The sequence below is a fragment of the Pteropus vampyrus genome, unplaced genomic scaffold (genome assembly GCF_000151845.1).
Source record: "Pteropus vampyrus isolate Shadow unplaced genomic scaffold, Pvam_2.0 Scaffold146, whole genome shotgun sequence".
Classification (NCBI taxonomy): Eukaryota; Metazoa; Chordata; class Mammalia; order Chiroptera; family Pteropodidae; genus Pteropus; species Pteropus vampyrus.
In genome coordinates this window covers 105557-127685 of record NW_011888927.1, presented here as the reverse complement: position 1 = coordinate 127685, position 22129 = coordinate 105557, and the positions used below count along the sequence as shown (strand labels likewise).

Genomic DNA, 22129 nt, shown 5'->3' with positions numbered 1-22129 from the left:
AGCTTCATAATAAATCTTGAAGTCAGGTAATATAAGTCCTTGAACCTTCTTTTTCAGCTTTGTTTTGACTATTGTAAGTCCTTTGTTTTTCATTGTGAATTTTAGAATCACCTTGTCAATTTCTTTTTTTAGACCCTGAGGGTATACTGGCTGTGATTATGTAGACTATATTGATCATTTTGGGGGTAATTGAAACCTTAATATTGATTCTTTAATTTTCTCTGCATTGTTCTATAGTTTTCAGTGTGCAGGTCTCACATTATCTTTCATCAGATTTATCACTAAGAACTTAAAAATGGCATTGCTTTTTAATTTCAACTTCTAATTTTTTTTAGTATATAGAAATACAATTTATTTATTTGTTCATTTGTTCATTCATTCATTCATTTATTTGGCAAGGCAACCATTGGTTGACCTCACAGATTGCAAGGACCTTGTTAGCTTACAATCCCTTATTTTATTTTTTAAGCCTACAGCACCTTGTCTTCCTAGGTGGTCTCCCATCCAAGTACTAACCAGGCCTGACCCTGCTTAGCTTCTGAGATCAGATGTGATCAGGCTTGTTCAGGGTGGCAGCTGTAGACAATAAGAAGTATTTAAAAGAGACATCTTTGCTTTGTTTCTGATCTTAGAGAAAAAGCATCTAGTCTTTTAAGTATGATACTAACATATTTCATATTTTTGTATATGTCCTTTATCAAATTGAGTCAATTCCTTCTTAGCTTGCTGAGAGTTTTTATTAGGAATGGATATTTGATTTTGACAAGTGCTTTTCCTGTATATATTGAAAATATCATTTGAATTTTCTATTTTTAGTCTTTCAATATGGTGAGAGACTTCGGTTCAGTTTCAAAGAGTAAAACAGCCTTGTATCTTTCCATTTCTAGAATAACTTGTACTTTTTAATTAGAATGTATAATTTGTTTTATATACTGGGTTTCATTTTGATTTAATATTATCATTGATATGGTTGGGTTTATGTCTTCTATCTTTCTATTTTTTATTCTGTTCCATCTGTACCTTGTTCCCTTCTTTTTCTGCCTTCTTTTGGCGCAATTGAGCTTTTCTGTGATTCAGTTTTATCTCCTTTATTGATTTATTAGCTGTAACTCTTGTTATTTTAATGATTGCTTTAGTGTTTATACTGTACATCTTTAACTGTCACTGTCTTCCTTCAAGTACTATTCCACCATTTTGCATATAAGAATCTTACAAAAGGATACTTCCATTTTTCCCTTTTCTCACCTTTATACTATTGTCATACATTCTATTTCTATATAATAACCACGTTATTTTTTATACTTTACGGTTACCTTGTAAGGAGATTTAAATAATAAAAAATTATTTACCCATATAGTTATTATTTTCAGTGTTTTTCATTCCTTTGTGTAGATCAATATTTCCACCTAGTGTCATTTTTTTCCTTTTACTTCCTTTTAAAATTCCTTTAAATGGAACTTTTACTGTTTTTGTAGTGTACATCTGTGGCGTATGAATTCTTTCAAGTTTATCATGTCTGAGAAAGTATTTTGCCTTCTTTTTGGTGGGGGGGGGCCTTCTTTACCTTTTATCTCCTGTGCATGCAAGCCTGGCATCATTTTTCCTTATGTTTAATCAGTTGCCAGGACCTACCTGTCCCTACATCCTTTATATTTTCCACAACAATTTTGCCTTCATTTTTGAATGATATTTTCCCTGGATAAAGAATTCCAAGTTAACTGTTTTTCCTTTATTTTAAAAATGTTCCTCCACTATCTCTTATCTTGAATTATTTCTAATGAGAAATCTGCTGTCATTCTTATTTTTGTTTCTTGGCATATCTGTCTTTTTTTCCTCTGGCTGATTTTAATACAGTCATGCACTACATAACATTTCAGTCAACAACGGACTGCATGTGTGACGGTGGTCCCATAAGATTGTAATGGAGCTGAAAAATTCCTATCATTCAGTGACATAGCTATGGTAATGTCATAGTACAATGCATTACTTATGTGTTTGTGGTGATGCTGTTGTAAACAAACTTACTACACTGCTAGCCACAAAAATACATATACAGTACTAAGCTATACCATCTAGATTTGTGTAAGTACGTTCTATGATGTTCACATGATACAAATTGCCTAATGATGCATTTCTTGGAATGCATACTGTTTGTTAAATGGCACGTGACTGTATTTTTTTTATTACTAGTTGTCAGCAATTTGCTTATATCTGTAATTTTCTTCATATTTATTTTTTTTAAATTTATTTATTATTTATGCCTACAGCACCTCGTCTTCCTAGGTGGTCTCCCATCCAAGTACTAACCAGGCCTGACCCTGCTTAGCTTCCGAGATCAGACATTGGGCTTGTTCAGGGTGGCATGGCCATAGACCATGGACTGTGGCTCCACTGGGGCATGAACCCAGGACCTTCTATGTGTAAAGCAGACATTCTAATCGCTACACTATGGAACCACTTCTGTTCAAATTTGGAAATTTTTTGACTATTTTTTTCCTCAAAAATTTTTGTCTTCCTAACTATCAGGGATTCCAATTATATATATATTGGGCTGCTTGAAGTTATCTCATATCTCACTGATATGAGATCTCATTCTTTTTTTCAATTTTTTTTCTGCCTCTTCATTTTATATAGTTTATATTGCTCTGTCTTCAAATTCACTGGTCTTTTCTTCAGATTAACTTGGAATTGTTGATAATCCAGTGTATTTTTCAACACAGACATCTTAGTTTTAGAAATTTAATTTAGGAATTTTTGTCTTTCATATCTCTAATTGACATCTTGAATCTTTCCTTTCTTGAACATATATAATGCAACTATAAAATTATTTTAATGCCCTTGTGTACTAATTCTTTTTTTTGAGATCGATTTTAATTGATTTTTCTACTCATTATTTTTATATATTTTCTTTTCTAAATTCCTGGTTAACTTTTGATTCGATGTCAGACTTAACTTTTACCTTTTTATATTCCTGTAAATATTCTTGAGTTTTGTTCTAGGGCACAGTTAAGTTTCCTGAAAACAGTATGTTCCGATAATGTCTTGCATTCAAGTTTTCTTAGGTAGAACCAGAGCAGCATTTAATCTAATGTTAATTTTGTCTCACTGTTAAGGCAAAACACTTCTGTCTATTCTACACTGTAATTTTGAATTGATGAGGTTTTCCACTCTGGCTGGTGGGAATAGGCACTTTTCTGGTCCCTTGTGAGCCTCAGGGATTGTTTCCTCAAATCCTTTCATGTTGCTTTTCCCTCTAATCTCAAATAGTTTTTTTTATACTCATGCTCTGTTCAGTAAGGTACAGTAATTCCTCAATGTCATCAGTAGGTTCTGTGACTTTACGTGAAATAGCGTATAATGAAACCAGTTTTACCATAGGCTAATGATATAAACAACAGTTAAGTTCCTATGGAAGCTCATCAACATTATATTGAAACAACGTTGAAAAAAATGACATTGAGAACCTACTGTACTCTGTTGAAGACTAGAGCATGACCTTCTATTTGTGTAGCTCTCTCTTCTTGAGCACTTTATCCTACAAACTCTAGTTGCTTTGACCTTCCTGGATTCCAAGTTCTATCTCTTCTACTCTGCCTGGGTTCCCCCTCCACGTGCCACAGTATGGAAACTCTCTTCAGACAGCAATCTGAGATAACATAGGCCTCATCTTATCTGTTTTCCATCTTTCAGGGATTACTGCCCTTTGTTTCATGATGTCCAATGTTTTGAGAATCATTGCTTCATATATTTTATTCTTTTTATAGCTGTTTCAGGCACGAAGGTCAGTGTAGTCACTTTTACTTCATCTTGACTAGATGTGGAAGTTCTCAGCTTCAACATTATATCACATCTGGGTTTTTTCAGAAGCAGTAGAGTTGAAAGGAAGTAGGAGGTTGTAAGAGAAGAGCAAAGATAGATTTTGAGATGGAATAGGGTACAACAAATATGGGTGAGACAGGTATATATATCATTGTAAAACTTAGGGTATATGATTTGTCCAAAGTAATTCCCAAGAAATGCCTGATAATACAGGGACCACCTTTGATGGTATAGTTTCCAATTTCTACTGTCTTGGCTCCACCAGTCATAATGACTGAGCCTTCTATAACTGACAGAGTGATATGCAGGATCATGCAGGATACCAAAATGAATGACTTAAAAGTTTGCCTTAAAGGAACTTAGTGTCTGTTACATGAGATATATAACTTTATACAACATAAAAAGTAGTAAATATGATAATAAGAATATAGATAAAACCATGTAAGAATTCAGAGAAAGAAGACATTACTTCCAAGGAACAGAACTGACATTATACTTGGTGCTTTGTATTGTTTAGTTAAAGCACTCGACCTTTTGCCTGGCATGACATAAGTTGTTTTTTTATTATTGTAGATTGGACTTGCGGTTAAGAGCATGTGCTCTGAAGCCATGTGAATCCCCCTCTCTTTATTAGCTGTGTAACTGTGGACAAATTACAAAGACTTTCAGTTCTTCATATTTTTTTTTTATCTAAGGGAATAGTAGTAGTAGCTACCTAAGTGAATTGTTATAAGGATTTAATGAGTTAATCCACATTAAGATCTTATATATTGATACATGCCACTCAATATATATTTTTATAATTTTATTAATATTAAACTTTAAAATCCTGGAAGGTAAGCATTATCCTTATTCTCAAGCTTATATGTCTGTTAGGGTGTCCTTTGGCTGCTTGCAACAGAGACATGATTATGGTAACTTGCCCAAATAAAGAGGTCTTTTTAATTAATTAATTAATTATGAAACCAAGGCCAAAGGCAACCTGACCAGGGCTAATATGGCGGTTCCATGTTGCCACCAGGAAGGCAGACTCTTAAGTTTAGTCTTTTCATGTAACCATCTCTAACATGTACCTTTCATCTACATATTTGTTACCTTTTTATCCATGATGCTTGCTTCTCCTCCAGCATTGATCAGAGTTCAGATAGGAAGAATGGTATGGGCAAAAGACCTGTGCTAGGTGAGTGAGCCAAAGTTCTTTCTCAGAAGACCCATCAGCAACTTCCTATCCTAACAAAACCTAATCCTGTCCCTATGAAGAGTTGTAGCGTAGTGGCAGACAGTAATACAATTAACCAATTTTAAAACATTTTATATTAAAGAAGTTCTAGGCTGGTGAAGAGTTTAGGTTGTGAAGGGAACAATAGATACTGGTGTAAGAAGGCAGAAGATTGTGAAAGAATCACTTCCAAACTCTCACCTCTCTCCAGTCAAAAACTATTACGTAAAATGTGCGAATTTCAGTCAGATCCTCTGCTTTGAAACTCATCTTTAACCAGATCCCCCAAACTCATAGATACTGCACCTCTGACTTACCCTGTGAGACACCGTAAAGACTATCAAGATAGTGTTTACCCTTACCACAGTAAGCAAAAAACTCAGTTTTGCTTTATCAACAGGTTACTTTGGAGGTATTTTAAAGGAGCCAGCATTTGATGATCTTGGAGGTCCCATCAAAATCTGGTCAACTTGAAAACAGCATGTTTTTCTGGGGCCCTTTGAGCCTTCTGCACAAGGTCTCTCCAATGGTGATAGAGAGGTAAGTTTATATAGGGTTTGAGCTCTGATTTCTTTCTTTTCCATTGAACACTCTACATGCTAAGTTTAGTTTATTTAATTTGAGAGTACAAATAAGAAACTTTTAAAGTATTCATTGATCAGGTTTGAAAAGCTTTTATTTTTAGTAGAAATCTGTATTATTATGATACTTCTGTATCTTTTGTCCTTGTCATTTCTTCATTGTGCATCTATAAGAGGAAGTTCATAGGGATGAAGATGGGTGTAAGCTTATATGTTCAGAAGGTTTCTCGTCAGATTGTCATTGTTTGGAAAAACTGCCTTAGGTCAATTATGAAAATCTTTTTTTTTTTTTCAATGCCTACAGTACCTGGTATTCCTAGGTGGTCTTCCATCCAAGTACTGACCAGGCCCGACCCTGCTTAGCTTCTGAGATCAGAAGAGATCGGGCATGTTCAGGGTGGCATGGCTATAGACTCATTTATGAAGATCTTATCAGAACTTTACTCACTTTCGTTGTCCATGAAAGTCTAGTCCGCTTTGGGTAGGTGAGACCCCCAAGTTACAGGGTGCACAAGATTTGACTGACTGTTGTCCGATTCATACGTTTATCTTTAGCCTAATTCTATACACACTCTGGGCTGGATTTCTGCATCTTATATGTATTCATTTTAGAATCAAATGTGCTTCTTAACTATCTAAATGATGTGTTATTTGAAATTATAATGGTTATTTTGGAGAACTGTTGATAGGAACTATTTAAAGTTGTTCCTTTTGGGAGGTACTTCAAAGCAAAAACAAAGCAATATCCCAAACATACATTTGTCTACATTTTAAAGAAGAGGAAATGGGGAGAGCAATTAGGAGGGTATTGCAATTGCACAGGTGAAAGCCTAGGGTGATTTGGAAATAGATAGTCATACAGGAGGCAAGAAATGGACAAATTTAGGATATATTCTGGAGTTAGAATCATCAGGAGTTGCTGATTGGTTGGCTGTTGTAGAGCAGGGAGCGGGTGCAGGGATAGTGTATGAAAGGAGAGGAATGAAGAATGACTCTAGGGTTTTAGTGTGAGTGACTATACAATTTTACTGAGTTGAAGAAAACTGATGAGAGAGATAGATAAGGCAAAGCAAGAGCTCTCTTTTGGATGTGGTTATTTTGACTTCCAAAAGGAAGTGTTAAGTAGGCACTAGTCTACTTAACCTTTAAGTAGAGATACTAGTTTAGAGATCAGGATTGGAGGTAAACAGGTCTATGATTTAGTGACATATGGATGGTATTTAAAACTAGAAAACAGAGAGATTACCTGAGAAGAAAATGTAGAGAATGCCTGGAATCTAGCCCTGGAGCCCTCCAACATTTAGGTTAGCTATAGCAGAAAAAATGGCTAAAATGTTAAAAGGAACACCAGGAATGCTTCAGACTGATCAGCTGAGTTTACTTTGGAACCCATGAAGGAATGTAGTTGCAGGAAGTATCTGAGATTAGTTGCTAATTGAATTAATCTTTTTAGTCCTTTAGCCACCAAATACATATTCAGTATTTTAGTCCTTTAGCCACCAAATACATATTCATACATAAAATATGTTTAGGTGGCAGTGTATTATAAATACGGGTCTCCAAGAGACATTATAATATAAGGTAACTCCAGTCTAAATGCCTGATAATGTACCATATTTACATATAACATTCTCTTGCAGGTAAGGGACATCAGATATCTAGACATGATCATAAAAATATTTTGGAAAAGCCTGTCTTTCTGCTTTCTAGTTTTTAAAATTACTTTAAATTAAACTATCAATTTTTAAATCTTTTTAATACATTATTCAATTTTTATTTAATAAAATATTAAACTTTTCCACTTACTTTGCTTTTACATAAAATATGTTTAGGTGGCAGTATAAATTCTGGCTTTAAAATGATGATTAGAATTATGTAAATATTTAACTATCTTAAGATCTTTCTTCTCTTTTCAGGTTTGATTAACATTTAAAAATACATTATAATGTTTTAACATCAAACTTACATTAATTTAAAAAATGGGTATATTTAGACCTTCAAGAAGAATATAACCAAAAGATATAAACAAGAAGAAAACAAAACAAAAACATGTAGTTTGTAGTAGCTATAAAACAATGTGTGGCTTTCAGAGTAACAGACTTGTATATCAGTTGCAAATAGTAATTTTTTATTCATGAGATCTTTTCATTTCCATGGAAACACTGAGGTCATTTTAATTTTTAATTACACTAGAGTTTACAGTTCCATTGATTTTGCCTCTGTAGTAGTAAGCACAGAAGTTAGAGCTTTACTCATTTCTAAATTTTCAAATTTATTTTTATAATTTATTATTGTTTTATTCTACCTCACAGTAATTTTTGATTGTGCATCTACTGGATCATGTCCTTATAGAATTAAATACAATAATATAAAAACTTTTCTAATTTGAAATATCTCACTTTTGTTAAAATTAACATTTTTTTATTGGTGAGGTATTTTTCATATATTTCTTTCTTATGTGAAATATCAATTTTTCACTAGTCCATTTTTATATTGCAGTCTACTTAAAAAAATAAATTCTGTTGGCCTTGAGATTTTTTAATGTTTCTATGGGATTGTTTTTGTCTTTTTTTTATTACTCGAGTAACATAAATATTCTAGTTGTAAAAGATTCGAACAATATAGAAATATACGTAGCAAATGACTCCCTTCCTAGCTCCCTTTCTTATAGAACCACTGTCAACAGCATTTTATTCCTATCCTTATTCCATTAATATGTGTATGTCGCCATATTCTTTAAATATATATAAATATACATAGATGTGTACATATATAAATATAAATGGATCACACAATACCTACTGTTCAGTGTCTTAGTTTTTTCACTTAATAGCATATTGTCAAGACCTTATTTTTTTCCCCCAACAATGAAAAAAGTTTCCCTGTATTATAGACAGGACATATGATCACTGTAAAAAAAATTTGATCAAGATAGGAAAGATGTTTTTAAAACAATAAAAAATCACCTGAAATCATCATGGAGATAACCACGAGTAATATTTTGGCAACTATTCTTACATGCCTCTCTCAATATATTTTACATAATTGATGTTTTTTGTGACACTAGCTGATATACTGCAATTCAGTTCTAGCACAGACCACACAAATTAAAGAGCATAGTCCTGCCTTCATTTCAGATACCAGTCAAAAGTGGGATCCCCAAGCCACCTGTATTTCCAGCTGCCTACAAATCTGGGATAATCCAATGAACCCTTCAAGTTTAACAATTTGCTGGAATGACTCAGAATTCAAGAAGGCACTTAATAGTTTTATAAGAAAGGATACAAATTCGGAACATATGAGAGACATAGAAGGTAAGGTCTGGGAGAGTCCTGAATGTAGAGTTCTGTGCCTTCTCCCATGCAGTTGGGGCACTTCACCATCCCATCACATTGATGTGTTTATCAACAAGGAAGCACCACTGAGCTTCATGTCTAGAGCTTTTATTGGAGTTTCAGTACATAGATATGATTGATTAAATCATTGGCCCTGTGATTGAACTCAATCTCTAGGCCCCATCCCTTTCTTGGAGATCAGCAGTTGGGCTGATATCATGTGGCTCAAAAGCTTCAACCTTCTAATCACGTGGTTGGTCTCTCTGGCATGACCAGTCTCGATCCTGACTATACCTAAGGGCCCACCGAAGGTCACCCCATTTGGATAAACTCAGGTGTGATCCAAAGGGCAAATGAATAACAAAGACACTCCTTTTACTTGGGAAATGCCAGGAATTTAGATTCATTCCCAAGAATCATAGACAAAAGGTGAGTCGAATTCTTTATTATACAGTAGTGTCATATGTTGTTTTACTGTGGATGCCGATTTTAGTCTTAGATTTCTTACCATGTCTATCCACTAGGTCTATCTTTTTTCTCAAGGCTGTTGGGTGAAACATAATGTGTTTTATCAAATATATTCTATCTATATATAATTCTCTTTCCCGGTTTTTAATTTGCCTTTTATTTTGATAACTTCTATGCTTAAACAGTACTACTTCAACTAGATGGGAGGTAAATATCTAAAATTTCTTATAGCTTTCATAAGTTTTTTTAAATATATATACTGAATTATTGTGGTACACAGGATAAGTTTAAATAGTTTTTTTTTTACTAGATTGTTCACATCCTGTGACTATTCTGTAACCACCAATTTGTACTTCTTAATCCCTTCAGCTTTTTTACCCAGCCTCCCTACCCAACTCCCATCCACAACTACCAGTCTGTTCACTGTATCTATGAGTCTCTCTCTGTTTTGTTTGTTTGTTTATTTTGTTCTTCATATTCCACATATAAATGAAATTACATAGTATTTGTCTTTCTCTGTCTGTTCCATCACACCTAGCATAATACTCTCTAGGTCTATCCATGTCGTTGCAAATAGTAAGATTTCATTCTTTACGGCTGAATAATATTCCATTGCACATATGCACCACATCTTCTCCATCCAGTTATCTATTGATGGGTGCCTAGGTTGCCTCCACATTGTAGCCACTGCAAACAACACTGCAGTGAACAGAGGGGTGCATATATCCCTTCAAATCAGTGCCTTAGATTTCTTTGGATAAACACCAAGAAGTGGAATTGCTAGGTCATAAGGTAGTTCCATTTTTAATTCTTTGAGGAACCGCCATACTGTTCTCCACAAAGAGTTTTTTTTTTTTTTTCAAGTAACCGATTCTCCCAACACAATGAAATAAATTTTTAATTTTTTATATTCACCTTGCAAGGAATTAGTGGGTTGTGAGGAATAGGAGGTTTGGTATGGTATGAGGAAGGTATTGTTAACTACATGTTAACCTCAAGACACTGAAGTTCAAAAAGATCAAATAATTTTTTCCAGATCACCTGGAAAGGGCAGAATTGTCTGACTCCAAAGCCTAAAAAAAGATCAATTAAGCAGCAGCCAATATTGGAATTACATGTAAGTACCAAATGATTTAGAGAATACTTTAGATTATAAAACAATTATATAATTTGTTCTGACATGAAAATTAAAATTAAGTGGAATATAGAAGAAAATCTAGTCATGATACTGGAAAGTGACACATGCTGTGCATTGACAGAGAAATAAAAGAAGTGATTTTAAATAAGAGTCCAAAATTTAAGGCCACAGAGATATTGATTTGTGATCAAGTGGTGTTGTATAGGCAACTTCATGTATTGTACTTCAGAGAGAGCAGCACAGATTGATTTGTTTAATGATGATAATCATGGTTAATGAATTTTAAGAGGAAGCCAGCTAGTTGCTAAAAAAATTTCAGTAGAAAATTATCCTTTGTATTTTTTTTTTTCTCTTTTCAACTCTCAACATTAGGGCACTTTGAGAAACATTTATACTTAAAACTCTAGAACATTAAACTGAAAAGGAACAAAATAATTCAGATCACAGCAGATGAATCAAGTAAATTTTTATAGATAAATGAATAAAGCAAATTTGTGAAATAGTATATCAGCATTTATTATATTTATATAATACATTTACTACTAAATGTATTACTGCGTACATTGTAAAAATTTACTCCAAATTGTGATTCTCAACATTAACCTTCCCTTTAGAACACATTATATATACAGTATCTCATCTGATTTTTATATTTCCCTTGTGAGATAGGTAAGATTTGTTGTTCACTTTGTTTTCAAGTATTTTCACATGTTGCTTAATTTTTCTACACAAAATTTCTGATGGAACCAAGTGTATGTATTTTCCTATTTCACAGCTGAGAACACTAAATTATAGGGAATAAGTTACATGTTTATTACATATGAAATCATCTGGAACTGAAATTATGTAGACATGATTTGGAAGTAGTCTTCTGATACTTAGCTGAGTAATTTTAAAATTTGAGATTAGATAAGCCACAACCATTAAATCTTAGAATTCTTAAATTTTCTTACTTTCCCTAGCTTTGCAAGAATTCTGCTCATGATGTAGGTCTGAAAGCATTTATTTTAAAGAGAAAATGAGCAGAACACCCGAATCACTTGTTATGAAAGAGGAATTTTAAACACTTAGGAAGAATTGTATGGACTTTGTATATAGATATAAAATTAAACACAGTAAATTACATGTTTAATCACTTGTTTTTTCAAAAATATACATGAAACTTACAATCCTTAGTGTTTCGAAAAATTATTTAAAAGAATTACATAATAACTTGCTACCTAGCAGCATGCACTTTCTTTTTAACTTGCCCTACCCTTCCAAGCTATGCAGCATTTGGACTGTCAACAATGGTGGAAGGTAAAGGTGTTGTTCATTTAACATATTTACTTTACTTAGTTCCAAAATAGGATTATAGATAACATTTATTGAGTGCCAGATGCTTTTTATTTGTCAGTTAATCCTCACAACTGGCCTGGGTATTATTATCTTAATTTTATGGAAGAAAAACAAACTCAGAAAGATTAAATACTTTGCCCATGATCATATAGTTAGGAAACCCAGAATTAGAGGTCTAAATCCAAGAATTTTTTTTTCTTCCAAAGTCTGTGTTATAACTAGATTTAACTTTAAACAATTAGTGAACTATCAACATTCACTCATAAGGAAAGTATGCTTCTTGCCAACCTCGAGAATTACTTCCCATCTGTAAATTAAAAGGTGATCCTTCAGATAAGGGACTTTAGGATATGCATTACTTTATTAATGTGGGAACTATATGTTTTCCAAAGTAGTATTAACACTTTATTTTCAACCACTTCGACCTGTGAAATCCCTTGCCACAAAATATTTAACTAAAAAGGCGTTACAAAGATGTAATAGAGGGACAATTATTAAGGAACATTGGCCCTGAACTACTATCTTAGATTTTATATACCAAATAATTCAGAAGATATTTAGACTGGAAAGTAAGCATAACATTCTGTCGTTCATACACATTTAGAGTTCTTTAGATTTAGATTTTCCCTAGTTCGCTGGGAGTTTACATTATGAATGGATGTTGAATTTTGTCACATACTGCATCTATTGAAATGATTGTCTGGTTTTTCTCCTTTATTAAATTGGTGAAATACATAGACTGATGTTCAAATATGTATGGATATGTAAAGGTACACATATCTGGTACACATGCACACAGTTTCTCTAGCCCACATGCAAAGTACTCATTGGTTGTGTCATTAGATATTCCTATCTTTAGCTTTACCGGATAGTGCCAAACTGACTTCCAAACTGATTATACCAATATATATTCTCACTAACAATAGATGATTCCAGCTGTTTCATATCTTTATCAGTACTTTTTATTGTCAGACTTTCCAATTTTTTCAAAGCTGATAAGTATATAGTAGTTTTTAATTTTGGTTTTAATTTATATTTCCTTAATTGCAACTGAGTTTGAGTACCTTTTTAATATTTGTTCACCATTTGTATTTCCCTTCCTGTGATTGACCAATTGCAATATTTTGCCTATTTAAAAAAATTTTTAGATAGCTTACATTACTTGTTTGTTGGAGTTCTTCATATATTCTAAATATATAAGAGTCTTATAAGAGTCTTATCGAAATAAGCGTTGCAACTATATTTCTCATTGTAGGGAAAATATTCTTTTCACTCTCTATGGTACTTTTGAGGAACAGGTTTTCTTAATCCTAATATAGTTAAAGTTGTCAATTTTTTCCTTTAAGGAATCCTTTATGGCTAGTGCTTTTTGTTTCTTCCTTAAGAAATCACTGTGAGGAGCCTAAAGGAGCCCATGCAGATAGACTAAATGTAAAGGCTAGAGGCTGGTATTATGTTGACAGTTCAGCTAAAGTCCCAAGCCAGCAGCCAGCATCAACCACCAGACATGTAAATGAAGATGTCTACAGATTTTAGCCCTCAGCTGTGGAGTTGCTCCCAGCCTTTGAGAATTCCAGCTGAGACCTCAGATGTAGAGCAGAGACAAGCCATCCCTTTTTTGCTGTGCTCAAATTCCTGATCCATAGAATGTGTGAGGACAGTTAAATGGTTGTTTTACACCACTAAATTTTGAGGTGGTTTGTTAAATAGGAATTGTGGAATAAGAAGACTATGGGAACCTTTTAGAAGAATGTTATGATAGATGCAATGTAATAGTTTTTAGTCTTTTGAGATATTGATATTATAAGAGAATAAAACAAACTAAGTTCAATTGTCCTGATGATGGTGGGCGTAGGATAGTTTGGCAGACTGCAAATTGTCTCTCCCCTACCCAAAACATTTTCCCATAGTACTAACTAGGCATATGGATTCCTAGTGAGAAATAACATTTTCCAGTATCCTTTCCAAGTGGATGTAGCCACTGACTAACATCCTGCCTATGGAATATGAGAAGTGATGTGCAACTTCCATGTCACATGCTTACAAGGAAATAGCCATTCATTTACACTCTTTCTCCCTTCCTGTGAGCTGTTTGACAAGGTAAATGTCCTAGGGGTTGGAAGAGCAATGAGAAGGGGAGAACTGGGGTCCTTGAATCTCACTGTGGAATTATCACCTGGACAGCTTACTCACCTTTAAATTGTTATGAGAGTAAGATTTAAAATTCCTGTCTTATTTAATCCACAATATTTTATCGTATCTGTGTTATATTAGCTTAATTCACCCCTTAATTTATACATGTAGTTAAGAACAGAAATAGAGAGACTTAAAAATAATAGGATTTCTAGGGGCACAGCTGAGGAAGTAGGCTAGGTTGGTGATTACCAAGACCTAATTTTAAAGCAAAAGTTCTAAAGAGTGAATAAGGAACCTAAAAAAGGAAAAGAAATTGCTATTTTCATTATCCATATGCTGACTCAGCTGGTCAGTTACTGATCACTAATGTATCTGGAATTTATAATCGCTTCCATAACCTCTATTTTTAAGAGTTGTTACAAGTGACTGGCGAGAAATAAAATTTATAATGCATTAAATATTACACAAAATGTCTAATTTTGCTTATAGAATTTCTTGCCTTTTTACCATAACTTAATCAAGTGGAATAACTTTTTCTTTTTTTTCCTCTTTATGGTAAACTATGCATAAGGTAAAATTTACCATTTCAACCATTTTTTAGTGTATAGTTCATTGCCATTCAGTATTCACACTGTTGTACAACTATCACCACTATCCATCTCTAGAACTTTTTCATTTCAAACTGAAACTGTAACCATTAAATAATAACTTACCATTGTACACTACCCCTAAGTGGTTCTCTTTTTTGTAATAAAATGATCTTTCAATATCCACTAAAACATCAGAAAACTGAATGGGACTGAGTGGGTAAACTGCAAACAGTAAGAAGATGTAATTAGGAAATTAGGAAGCTAGGCTTTTGTGATGCCATTTCTATTTGTAAAATTATTCAACTAAGGAAATATCCTTTACAGAGACTGCTTGATTTCTCATTCAGAAACTTAAAAAGTAAATTGAAAAAAAAAAGTTCTGTTTTTAATTTTCTGTTCTCTTAATTTGTACTGAAACAAGCTTTTGGTTCATTCACACTTATTTCTTTAGGGCACTATTTTCCATCTGTTTATTTACAGCTGAAAACCATAATCTTCTTGTTCTACTAATGTGTTTCATCATGATGAATCATGTGATAAAAACTAACGATCCGTTTGCCAGGAAATATGAGAGTGAAGTGCTCAGTAAACGAAAATATTTCCCCTTATATTAAATTCATTATAATAAAAAAGAAGTGAAATAGTATATGTTTTTCCAGAAATGTCTGTGAAAACCTGTGAGGCATTTATTGTTTTAATCAGTGTTGAGCTGAGCTGCCTTTATTGTGCATCAAACTGTCAATATAACTAGGACCTCCCTGATCTCAGATCTATTTTTTAAGTGTTACCTATTTGACTGCATTTACAATTTTGATGTAATATGAAAAACTAAAGCCCCATGAGTCACGGTTATAGTCATTTACCCCTGAAGCGCTAGATCTCAATACCTTAATTCCAAATAAGTTGATAATTATTAACCCGCTTTATTACTCAAATAGAAAAAGTAAAAAGAGCCAATAAATCAAATGAATGTACAAGTCAAAACAATTATTCACAAAACTGAAAACCGTGTGAGATATAGTAACTAGGAATGTTAATAGATTAATATCAGATATATCATACATTCTTTGATTTTTACTGTGACAAATGTAGGGGAAAAACTCATTGAGATGTGTGGTGGTATAGCAGACCTAGGGGTAGAGATTGCACAAAGGTTTGTTTTTTCTTCTTAATTCTTATAGTATTGCTGTGAAAAAGAAATATTCCTTGATACATAACAGGTAAAGAAATCCCAGATATCGATTAATGTGAATTTGAATTAGAGCAACTGAATTTAAAAAAACTGCTTTCTTAGAACCAGGAATCATTCCTGGTCTCAAATTTTTCTCTTCACATTTAAGTAAAAGGAAATTAGAATTGAAAAAGAGAAAATGCTAATCTTTAAATTAAAATTTCCTATAATTTCCTTCTTCTACTTGATTAAAGAATTTTTCTCTACTGTAGACTGTGGACATCTTAACTTTCAATTAACTTTCTAGCAACCATAGAAAGTTCATTATACATGAAAGCAAAGTGGTTTTCTTTCATGTTTCAGCTGAATTTTAATTACTATATTCTGTGTGTTTGGGGGAGATTGCATGATTACATTTTGCCTTGAGAAAGACATGACAAGGCCTAAAACAACAAATATAGTTTTAATCTTGTCATGTCGCTACTTAAAAACTCTAATTTTATATAGCATGAAAGTTAAATCATTAAGCCAGCAATCAAGACTCCTGCCCACACCGTGAGAGTTAATTACAACCTATATCTTCCCAACCTCATCTCCTTCCTTCTTCTACCCCAGCTAGACTGCTTATGGTCTGCTCAAATTCGGTGGAGAATTTCCTCAGGAGTCAAACTTTTACCTACGTCATTCTCTTTTCAGAATTCCCCTTTCATCCTGCACCCAAATTTTAACATTTCTTCAAGGTCTTACTCAGGTACCAGTCTCTATAAGAAACCTGCCTTAACCATGCTTATTATTTGGTGGTTGTCTGCTATAACTCTCCCCATTGAATGCACCTTTAACCCTTTAAGAATTGTTTATTCTATTTCTATTTCCTTTTTAATCTTATACTTCATATCTGCCTTTTCAATCCTGAGTGCTAAAGAAGTTGTTAGAAAGATGAGTATCCAGATAGAAGTACATGGGCATTAAATTCAGATATGGCTAATTGGTATGAATTTTACCTCTCCCTTTTGCTAGCTAGTTGTGTGACCTTGTACCAGGCCAGGGATGCTGCTAAACATTCTGCAATGTACAAGACAACTCCCCACAACAAAAAATTACCCAATCCAAAATGTTAATAGTCCTGAGGTTGAGAAACACTGTTCCAAATTCATCATCCCATAGATTCTGAAAAAGCAGCACAATATAGTCTAAAAAGCCTAGGATTAAGGAGTCCTGAGTTCTAGTTCCAGTTCTGTCAACAGCAAGCAGTGTGCTACAGGGCAAGTCAACCCTTTTAGACCTCTATTTATTTTTAATAAATTGCCATTTAACTTGTTCCTCTATCCCATGTTTCCTACAGTGCAAATTAGTTTTAGAGCTGTACTGTCAAATACAGTAGCCTCAAGTGTCTATTTAAGTTAAATAAAACTAAAAATTTATTTCTCATTTGCACAAGTCATGTTACAATTGTTCAGTAGCTACATATAGCTAGTGGCGACTGTACTGAACAATACAGATGTGGACCATTGTTATCACTGCAGAAATTTCTATTGGATAGTGCTGGTCTAGAGGCTTCGATTCAGGTTCAGGCCTTGATTTTTTTAATATTTACAATGGAGATATTAAATTACATGGTTTCTAAGGTAACTTTCAGTTCTCTAGTTCTGTGATTCTAATAAAGTCATCTATGTTAATTTTAAAAAATCTGTAAATGGGTGGCTAACAAATTTTGGTATCACTGATAGTCTAATCAATATAATTATAATCAGGTGTTTGCATTAGCATGCCTGACACTGTAGATTAGGCACCTCTGTGGTACCTATTGAAAGGTATAGACAAGACTTCTAGTTTCTGGTTTGGCATGTAAGAATCTTAAAAGTCATCACTCCGTTCTAACAAGTAAAAACCTGGAAAAACTAAACATGAGGTCATAGGGCAAATTGTTGCCCCTAAATCGTGAGACAGACAGGTGAATACAGAGAATCACAACCTACCAGAGCAGAAAACCTGAGCAGAATTCTCCATGAGAACCTGTACTGGCGTAGGAAAACCTGAAATGTAATTGGCAAATTGCTGGAGACTCAGTGGACAAGTCCGAGAGTTAAAAACTCCAGGGGCTTAGGGGCGGGCTGTCTCAGGCTTGGGGGAAGGCCTGCATTTTTGTTTTATTTTTAGGAACTCAATCAGGTTCTCACAGTAAGTATCAGAGAAAAATCCCCTTATGCTTCCAGCAGGGGGAGGGGAAAAATTATTTTCAAATAACCAGAACATTCTCTTCCTTTTAACAAGGCCTGCTATGAAGAGAAACTATTTTACTAGAGCCTAAACCATTGGGGTTTTATCAGAGCCTAACTGATCTGAGGGAAGGAAAATACCCAACTCTAGCCCACTCTACTTATCCTGTCTCACCTAAGGGGGAAAAACTGTGAAGCACTTGTAATGTTACAGTTCATAGGCTCACTAAAAGACTGAGACCTAATCGTAGGACTCCCCTAGCACCTCACCACCACTTTATGAAAGCCCTATTTACTGTCGTTGCTTTTATCTAGTACAACATGTCTATCAAAAAATTACAGGGGAAAAAGAATTCCACTTAGAGGGGCAGTTTATGTAAAATCTCTGAGATAGGAGTGTGCTTTGTGAATTTGAGGAGCAGCAAGGAAGCCATGTGCCTGGAGTGGAATAAGGGCAGGCCAGAATAATAGAGAAATTAGAGAGGGAAGTGTGGGAGGAAAACACAGGTCCTTGCTGGCCATTTTAAGTGGGAGGGGGTTTAGCAGAGGAGTGACATCTTATTTTCTATGTTAAAAGATCACTCTGGTTGATGTGTAGAGAGTAATCCATGGGTGGGAAGAATGCAGAGGCACAGGCAGGGAGAAAAACCAGAAGTCTACAATAAGCCAGAAAAGATTTAGTGGTAACTCACATCAAGGTGGTGGTGGTGGTGGTGGTGGTGGTATAGAAAAATAGATTCTGGATGTAGTATGAAGATATATCTGAAAGGATTAGACAGAATGTGAGGTATATGCGATAGATGATGAGGATCCTCCTTCAGTTCTTGGACTGACCAGCTGGAAGCATGGCTTACTAATTACTAAAATGGGGGATTCTGTAGCAAAAGGAATTCCTCTCCCTCCTCCTGAAGTTTTTACAGACTAAGTTTCACATACCTGCTAGACAACCAAGGAGAGATGCTGAAAAGGCATAATTTGCAAACAACTACTCGAAATTATCCTCAACTCTGTCATCTGAGAATGAAAGTATCTATCAATAGTAAAAGAATACGCATGGTTCTATTTCAACAAACTTTGTAACACTGGAACTTGAATTTCATTTAATTTTCACATACCATGAAATATTCTTATTTTAAGTTGTCAGCAAAACCTCAAATATTTACTACCTGGCTCTTTGTTAGTTTGCCGATTGCTGGTATATATGAAACAAGATAGGACATTAGTTGATAATTCTGGAAGATTAGCGATGGTTTCATTATATTAGTTCACTTTTTAATATGCTTGACATTTTTTCATCCATTTCTCCATTTTTTAACCCATTTCTCCATTTGTCCTGAGAATACTCGCTAGTGGTGCTTGTGGCTTCAGCGTTTACCTGAGATAACTCACGGATTACAGTCCTAATCTTAGCCCTAAGGTTTGCCACGAAATATCTCACTTTTATTATTTTTGCATCGCTCTAATATATCGATAGTCTTTGGAAACAAATGACATTATTCTATTTATAGAATTGTTTTTAGTAGTGGTATTTCCATTTACAAAATATAGTAATTCTCAATCGCTGAAAATGTCAAATCCTAGAAAATGTAGCATTCCTATGCGCGATATTAAATAAGATTCTCGAACACGTGTTAGCTGAAGATTCATTTGATGAACCTGATTTATGTATACATTTCTGTTAACATTAGGATTAGAGATAATTTATGTTCAGAAATAACAAGAAGTTTTTATATTTTATTTTCACATAGTCAGATTTGGTTCAGCATCAAAGAGCATTTATATAAAATTAAATGAATGCTGGCGGCACGCTGCACTTTTTTTTCTGAACAGGAACTTGTGTACCAAGGTAATTTTAGTCTTCCCTGCCCCCTTAAAAAAAAAACCCTTAAAATTGTTTATATCTCATAAATGTAGCCGTTTTGTGTTTAAAGTTGTTTATAGCTCATAAATGTAGCCGTTTTGTTTAAAGTTGTTTATATCTCATAAATGTAGCCGTTTTGTGTAGCCTTAAAAGAGCAAAACCGGTTTAAAGCCTTTAGTACTGTTAAAATAAGCCCTTTGGACTTCACGCTCAGTGGGGAGGAAAGTAGGAGGCATAAACTCATTTAGGGAAAAGGATTTGAGGCGTTGTGTGGGGGCAGTTGTCCATTTTCACATTATTATATAATTACCAGGACCAATCCCCCTTCCATAACAAGAAATGAAAACAAAATACCTATTAGTTATCATGGTATGGTTTCCGCCCTCAGGTGACTCCCGGAAATGACGGTATTAGCCGAAGGCTACGTATGAGAGACCCCAGCGGTGCCAGGGGCGTTGACGTCAGCACGTCACCCGCATACCTCCGCCTCCCGCCCCCATACGTCTAGGCCTGGGGTGAGACTGGAGTCCCTTGGCTGGCCCCCGCCGTTTTCAGAATCCGAGTCGACTGCGACTGCGCAGGTATGCTTGGGCGGGGCTTCAGATAGTCACGCCCCTTCTCAGCATGCTCGACCAATGAACAGTGACTGCCCCCCCGCCCCCGCCTCCCTCTCCACCCCTCCTTGTAGCTGCTGGGTGACACGGGGCCTTGGGGTTGGTAAGGGGGAGAGGGAAGCAAGTTAGATGTCGGACTGCGGTGTCAGCGCAACCCCCCCAACGTGAGCGCGGTGAGGGGGAGGGGGTCGGAGGTAAGAGGGGTCTGCGTGGCAGAAATGGGAGGGCCCCGGGTGCGAGATGATGAACGTGTTGTAGAGTGTGGGGTGGCTCTGAGGGGGCGAGGTTGGCCCGGGTGTGTCTCGGTGCGGTCCCGCGGGGGTGGGTAGCGGGTCAGGAGACGCCGACCTCGCATTACCGCATTTCCAAAGCTTCTTAAGTTTGCCTCCTTTTCGGTTGTCTGGGATGCGAGGAGAAAATTTAAAGATCTCCCAGAACACTTGGAAGCTTTCTTGGGGTTGTTTCCTTGTGGGTGCGTGCGTGTTCCTTTCTTCCTGGATGGAGAGGTAGAGGCCAGGTGGACAGGTTGATTTTCACTCTCTGTAGATTGTAAAAATAAACAAACCAGGAATTCCTCACCCTCCGCCCCGTGCCCTCCCCCACGACACAACGGCAAACATTCCCAGCAAGTTTAAGAAACAGACTAGAAAATTCTAAGGGGTTCTAAATGTCAGAAGTAAGTGTGCTTTTTCTTTTATGTTTATAGAAATTAGATGAGTGGGAACGTCGTGTTGCTGCTTATTATCTGGACGCCTTTTTAGTTATGTGTACTCTTTTGAATTTGCTCTAGAGGATTCCGACTTTATATTGTTGTGAAATATTGTGTTGGCCGTAATGTTTTCCTGAAACACAAGTTTCTATGAAATCTTATCTTTCAATGTAAAAGCTTAGCCTGCTGTATGTACGTGGGAAGGAAGTAGATAAATCTCTAGTTCTGATAAGTCTGAAAATTTTAGTATGACTTTTTCTAGCAAATATTTGCATATTTTTCTTTCACAGATTTATTTAATTGCCCAACTACCACTGATGAAGTTGGAGTAACTGCTGAAACCGAATTTTATTGACCAGAAGACAGTACGTTTGTATGACTTCTTTTTGTTTTCCCTACTGCTTTGAGCTGTACTGTAATGGCTGGAAAACTTGGAAAATAAAATGAACATGCTGTGGTCTTGAACATAATTTTCTTTTTTGAGGAAAAATTAAAGTGCCAGAGTGAAAGCCAGAATGGCATCCAGAGAGAGGCTCTTTGAACTTTGGATGCTTTATTGTACAAAGGTAACTGCTTTCTTTTTTATTTCTAAGTTTTAAAATACTCATAAAATTTTGTGACCGGCCTATTACCACTTTATTTAATGTATAATAGGGTATTTATTGGTAGTCTACAGACACGGGATTTTCTGTTTTTCACTTTTTCGGGTTTGAACACATGCACAGTATTGGCCTACTATTAAAAATTGGGTGTGGCTTTTATTGGATATTTGTCTTCAGTGATCTCAAAATTATATAAGTAAAATAATGACCTTAAAAGAAAAAATAAAATATTTTAATTTATCTTAATGCTTTTTTTCTCCCACAAGTGGGAAGATATATTTTTACAAGAAGGGCATTAAGTTTTTACTCATAATTAACCTTTTAAATTGTAT

At 34.9% G+C, this 22129-nt stretch overlaps 2 protein-coding genes and 3 pseudogenes across 8 annotated transcripts in view; 2 read left to right on the top strand and 3 right to left on the bottom strand.

Moving 5' to 3' along the window:
- CARF (calcium responsive transcription factor) overlaps positions 1-21660 on the top strand; it is a 76927-nt gene extending 55267 nt beyond the window's left edge. For all 6 annotated transcript variants that reach the window (XR_002782496.1, XR_002782493.1, XR_002782495.1 and 3 more), the window contains 5 exons: positions 5439-5578; positions 8757-8933; positions 10459-10539; positions 20261-20453; positions 21486-21660. The gene's annotated coding sequence lies outside the window, so the exon portion shown is untranslated. The remainder of the gene's footprint in view (positions 1-5438; positions 5579-8756; positions 8934-10458; positions 10540-20260; positions 20454-21485) is intronic.
- Positions 468-584, bottom strand: LOC111745135 (annotated as a pseudogene).
- On the bottom strand, positions 2259-2374 carry LOC111745098 (annotated as a pseudogene).
- Positions 5915-6033, bottom strand: LOC111745122 (annotated as a pseudogene).
- The window catches only part of LOC105298165 (neurobeachin-like protein 1), a 104329-nt gene continuing 103685 nt past the window's right edge, over positions 21486-22129 (top strand). Inside the window, exon 1 of one of the 2 annotated variants that reach the window (XM_023536009.1) lies at positions 21486-21761. In XM_023536009.1, the coding sequence (XP_023391777.1) occupies positions 21711-21761 (51 nt within the window). In that variant the 5' untranslated portion in view covers positions 21486-21710. The remainder of the gene's footprint in view (positions 21762-22129) is intronic. The other variant, XM_023536008.1, reaches the window with a different exon arrangement.